At 41.8% G+C, this 6000-nt stretch overlaps 1 protein-coding gene across 5 annotated transcripts in view; it reads left to right on the plus strand.

Annotated features, from left to right (window-relative positions):
- BRWD3 (bromodomain and WD repeat domain containing 3) overlaps positions 1 to 5331 on the plus strand; it is a 187783-nt gene extending 182452 nt beyond the window's left edge. For all 5 annotated transcript variants that reach the window (XM_032387928.1, XM_032387930.1, XM_032387929.1 and 2 more), the window contains one exon: positions 4547 to 5331. In XM_032387928.1, the coding sequence (XP_032243819.1) occupies positions 4547 to 5301 (755 nt within the window). In that variant the 3' untranslated portion in view covers positions 5302 to 5331. The remainder of the gene's footprint in view (positions 1 to 4546) is intronic.
- Positions 5332 to 6000: the final 669 nt, after the last annotated feature.

The raw sequence follows: 6000 nt of genomic DNA on the forward strand, positions 1-6000 counted from the left end.
CATTGCTGCAGATTTTTCCTATTCAGCAAGTTGAATATGTCATATCACTCCCTGTTGCCTTGTCAAGTTCCTGTTGAGAAATCTCCATCCAGCCTTATGGGTCTTCCCTTGTAAGTTAAGGATTTCTTTTGTCTTACTGCTTTTAAGATTTTTTATTTATCACTAGATTTTGCCAGTTTAATTACAATATGTCTTGGTGTTGGCCTCCTTTTGTTTTGATGGGAGTTCTCTGTGCCTCCTGGGCCTGGATGTCTGTTTCCTTTCCCAGATTAGGGAAGTTTTCTGCTATTATTTCGTGAAATAAATTTTCTGCCTCCTTTTCTCTCTTCTTCTGGGACTCATGTAATAAGAATGATTTTAGGGGCGCCTGGGTGGCTCAGTCGTTAAGGGTCTGCCTTCGGCTGAGGTCATGATCTCAGGGTCCTGGGATCGAGCCCCGCATCTGGCTCCCTGCTCAGCGGGAGGCCTGCTTCTCCCTCCCCCATTCCCCCTGCTTGTGTTCCCTCTCTTGCTGTGTCTCTCTCTGTCAAATAAATAAAATCTTAAAAAAAAAAAAAAAAAGAATGATTTTACATTTGATGGAATCACTAAGTCCTTTAAGTTTATTCTCATATTACATAATTCTCTCTCTCTTTTGTTCAGCTTCATTATTTTCCATTATTTCGTCTTCTATATCACTAAATCATTCCTCTGCTTCTTCCAGCCTGCTTGTCATTGCATCAAGCTTGTTCCAATCTCATTTATAGCATTCTTCATTTCTGACTGTTTTCTAGCTCTTTTATCTCTGTGGTGTCTCCTTGATGTCTTCCATTCTTTTCTGAAGCCCAGTAAGTACCATATGATTGTTGTTTAAATTTTGGACCAGGCATATTACTTATATCTGCTTCGATTAGATCCCTGGCTGTGACCTTTTCTTGTTGTTTCATTTGGGATGAATTCCTCCATCTTGGCATTTTGTCTAGGTCTCTGCCTTTTTCTGTGTGTTAGGAAACTAGTTATGTTTCCTGCTCCTGAAATTAATGGCTTTATGAAGAAGCAGTCATATAGTTTCCAGTACCTGTCACTCTGAGATTTCTCTCTGGTTGTGCTACGTATGCTCTGCTGTTGTGTTTTGGCTGCTCTGTCCTCAGCCCAGTTACCTGCAGAGGCTCTCCCTGCTTGCAGTGTACAGTATTTGTTCCTTGGCCAAAATTTGGCATGTGTTTTTTTTTTTTTTTTTTTTTTTTTTTTGACACAGAGAGAGAGCAAAAGTAGGGGAAGGTGTACACAGAGGGAGAGGGAGAAGCAGGCTCCCCGCCAAGCAGGGAGCCCGATGTGGGGATTGATCCCAGGACCCTGGGATCATGACCTGAGCTGAAGACAGATGCTTAACCATCTGAGCCACCCAGGCGCCCCATAAATGTGGCAAGTTTTTTTTTTTTTTTTTTTAAAGATTTTATTTATTTATTTGACAGAGAGAGACACAGCGAGAGAGGGAACACAAGCAGGGGGAGTGGGAGAGGGAGAAGCAGGCTTCCCGCCGAGCAGACAGCCCGATGCGGGGCTCGATCCCAGGACCCTGGGATCATGACCTGAGCCGAAGGCAGACGCTTAACGACTGAGCCACCCAGGCGCCCCAATGTGGCAAGTTTTAACTAGTGCTCTGGTCTGCTTGTTAAATGAGACCTGATACTATTTCCACTCGAACTGAAGCCCTGTAGAACTCTTGTAGGGAAACATGGTTGGGCAGGGGTTTCTGCTGATCTTCTGGGGGAGGAGCCCACCACGCTGGTACTGGGGCAAACTTGACTGAGAAGGGCAGGCTCATCAGAAAGCTGGGGTATGGGACCCGGTGTAACCATGTTAGGCAGCCAGTATAGGCGCTGCAGTGCTTCCTGCAGCTGGCTCTGTGTTTATGCTGAGGGGCAGGGGAGAAAAATGGCACCAGTCAGCACTTGTTCCCTGAAAGGAGTCTCTATGAATGTTGCCTCTCAGGGAAGCACTCTGAGAAGAGCAGATAATCTCCCACCTGTGTGCCCCAAGCATTTTCTAGTTTGCTGTTTTCAAGCTGTCTGCCTCCAGGTTTTTTTGCCTACCTTCTCTCCAGGAGCAGCTCAGTGCCCTACAGGCTGTATCCTAGATAATCCTGGTGACCTTTAAAACTGCAGCAGGCTTTTAGAGACATGGTGTGGTCGGGGCTTGTGCTGTTCCTCTGGGGGATGGGCCCACCATGCTGGGACTTAGGCAAGCTTGACTGAGAAGGGCAGTCCCACTAGAGTGCAGGGGTGTGAGGCTTAGTGTAAGCAAGTTAATTAGCCAGTGTCAGGGCTACACTGCTTCCCACTGGTAGCTCTGGGTTTATGCTGAGGGGTACTGGAGGGAAATGGCTCTGGCCAGCTCCTTTGTTTCTAGAGAGGCGTCTCTATGAAAGCTGCCTCTCAGGGAAGCCCTCGAAGGAGAGTGAATAATCTCCCTCTTGTGGTCCCAGGTGTTTCCATGCTCTGTCCCCAGGTTGTTTGCGTGCCTTCTCTCTCCAGGAGCAGAGCAGTGCCCTCAAGGCTTTGTCCCAGTCAAGCCTGCCAACCTTTAAAATTCTGGGCTTTAAGCCTCACTGGTTTTAAGAACTCATGAAAACCGGCCCCTCTCATTTTCCAAGCCAATGGCTTTGGGTAAATGTTCTTGTGCATTCTGCTGTGTGCTCTACTCCCTCTCACCCTTCTCTGTGACCACAGCTCCCTCCCCTTTGCCGTACCCATGATCCATTTCTCCCCTAAACCACATCTGCGTACTTCCTACCTAATTTAATATGGCCTCTTCTCTCCCTTCAGTTATGGAGTTTGTTCTGTCTTCATGTTGATTTCTGGGGTATTTAGGATGATTTGATTGTTATCTAGTTGTGTTTGTGAGACAAGGTGAGCCTAGGGTCCTCCTATTCCACCTCCATCTTCCTCCAGAAAACCAATATATGTATTTTTTTGAGAGGGGAACACAATCCAGTCTATAACACCTAGACTATTAAACTAATCTTGTCACTATGGTTACCATACAACCCTAATCTTTGCTCCTTCCAAGCTTTTCAGTCCACTCTCCTGTTTTCCTCCTACCTCACTAGCTGTTCCTTCTCAGTTATCTTTGCCAGTTGTTCTTTATCTTTAGATGTTGGAATATCCCAAGTCTCAGTCATCAGCTACATTCTCTTTCTTTGTTTGCTCTCTTAATAAGCACCATAAGTTCTCTTGACCTTAAATGTTATCTCTTACTGAAATTTTCCAAAATTATATCTCTACCTCTATATGAGTCTCCCCTGATCTCTAGACAGGTGTATCTACCTGATTTTTTTCTTTTTCTTTTTTTTTTTTAATTGTCTTTGCTTGGAACTCTAGTAGTATTTAAAACTGTAATCTTGATTTTTTTTTCTACCATACTGCCTAAACCTGTTCCTCTTTCAGTGTTCTCCAACTCAGCATAATATCTCTACCATTCAACCAGTTTTGCGTTGGTGGTATAGTGGTTAGCATAGCTGCCTTCCATTCAACCAGTTTCCCAGGCCATAAAACCCTGGAGTTGACCTTCATTCTGTGCTTAACACTTGACATCCAATCCATCAGCAATTCCTGTCAGTTCAAACTTGAAAAATAAAAGGTTGGCTCTGATGGCTCCTCTAGAAGGAAACACTCCAAATCTAATCACTTCTCATCACCTCTATTGGTACATCCCTTATCATGTCTTACCTAGACTACTGCAATGGTCTCTCAACTGGTCTCTGCTTCTAATCCCTCCCATAATTCATTCTATGCAAAAGAACCATAGTGCTCTGTGAAAAATAAAAATCAGATCCTGTCATTCTCTTGTTCTAAAACCCTTTACCACTGGCAGTTATCTCCCACTACTCTGTTTTTTCTTCCACTCCAGTTACACTGGGTTTCTGTTTCCTCCAATGGAATGTTCTTTTCCTGGATCTCATTTCATTCAGTTCTTTTCTCAGATACTACCTCTACATGAAAGTCTTTCTTATCTAAAATACCCACCATGTATATACTTGAGATTTTTTATTACTCTCTTTTTTCTTTATATCATGTATCATTACTTGAAATTGTATTATTATTTTTTTATTTATTTCATTGTCTATCAAGCTTTCCCCACTAAAATATAAATCCAAAGAGCAAGGACTTTGTCTCATTATTGCCATATTTCAAACTTCCAGCAATATAGTAGGTAATCAGTAAATATTTGTTCATTGAATTAATGAAATTATTCTGATACATGTTCTTACATAATTCTTTATAGAGCTTAAGCCCTTGAAATTTCTGCCCAACTTCCTCACCACCCATCATCCCTCCATACTCTCTTCCCTGCCTCCCCCCAAAAAACACAATCAGACAAAACTCAGAACATTAGTATCTTCCATTTCTAACAGATTTAAATTTATATTCCAATACTCTCCATTATTTTACCCTATCTTTGGGTGCTAAGTATTTTTTGATAGAACTTTTATTTTACTTTTGAACTTAAATAACCATCTTCAGTGTCAAAGCTTAACTTTAAAAAATTATTCATCTTGATTTAGATCACTCCATTGATGGACCCCTTACAAATGGTGATGGCAGAGAGCCTCGGACAGGAATCAAAAGAAAACTACTTAGTGCATCAGAAGAAGATGAAAGCATGGGAAGAGAAGAGAAAGAGAAAAAAGAAACAAAAGAGAAATCACATTTGTCCTCCTCAGAGAGTGCAGAGTTAGGATCCAGTTTAAGTTCTGAAAGTACCTGTGGTTCTGATTCTGATTCTGAATCAACTTCCAGAACAGATCAAGATTACGTAGATGGAGACCATGACTATAGCAAATTCATACAAACCAGGCCTAAAAGAAAACTCAGAAAGCAATATGCCAATGGAAAAAGAAACTGGAAGACAAGAGGCACAGGAGGAAGGGGCAGATGGGGCAGATGGGGTAGATGGAGTAGAGGAGGCCGAGGAAGAGGAGGCAGGGGACGAGGAGGTCGAGGAAGAGGTGCAGGTGCCACGAGAGGGAGAGGGAGAGGGAGAGGAGGAAGAGGTGCTTCTAGAGGAGCCACCAGAGCCAAACGTGCACGTATTGCAGATGATGAATTTGATACCATGTTTTCAGGACGTTTCAGTAGACTGCCTCGAATTAAAACAAGAAACCAAGGCAGGAGGACTGTTTTATATAATGATGATTCTGATAATGACAATTTTGTGTCCACTGAAGATCCTCTGAATCTTGGTACATCCAGATCAGGCAGAGTGCGTAAAATGACAGAAAAAGCCAGGGTTAGCCATCTCATGGGATGGAATTATTAACAGTTAATAAAATTAGAGTAATTTAAAAAAATTCAATGGCCTTCTACTGCAGGGAATTTACTAGGAAATCTACAAAGCAAGTTGTGTGGGGACTTCTGCTTCCTTTCACATTGGTGCTTTTCCATTATGCCAGTATACATTTGTTTCAAGACTTTTGATCTCCACACTTCATTTGTTCAAACAAGCCTTACTCATTAGGCCTTAAATTAAAAAAAAATTTCTGCCCACATATAGACACACGCACACAACATATCACAAACACACTACAGATTTACTACATTAAAGGAGCATTCAGCTTCTTAAGCGTAGCATGACATTTTTATCTCAATTGAATATCCCTCTTTTGCTTTTGTATCACAGAAGTATAGCACCTTCTTACAGAGTTTTATATAGTTTGTTTTTGCCATTTTAATTCTTGTACCCAGTAATAATAACTTTTGCACAATACACCAATCCTATAGGCAGCTATTAAATGTTTACAGTTTCTATATTGTAAGAACGATCTGGATTATTTTACTCTTCCCAGGCCAAACTTTCATGAATTGTACTGAACTGAAGTATATATTTATACTACAGTTTTTTGGGGGTGGGGGGATCTTGATATGCTTTTCATTGATTTGCTTAATTCATGTTAAAGGTGAGAAAGGGTTGGTGCCTTGTAAATATGTAGCAAATCTTTGTGGTGTGTCCTGATGTTTG

The sequence above is a fragment of the Phoca vitulina genome, unplaced genomic scaffold (genome assembly GCF_004348235.1).
Source record: "Phoca vitulina isolate PV1807 unplaced genomic scaffold, GSC_HSeal_1.0 scaffold51, whole genome shotgun sequence".
Lineage (NCBI taxonomy): Eukaryota > Metazoa > Chordata > Mammalia > Carnivora > Phocidae > Phoca > Phoca vitulina.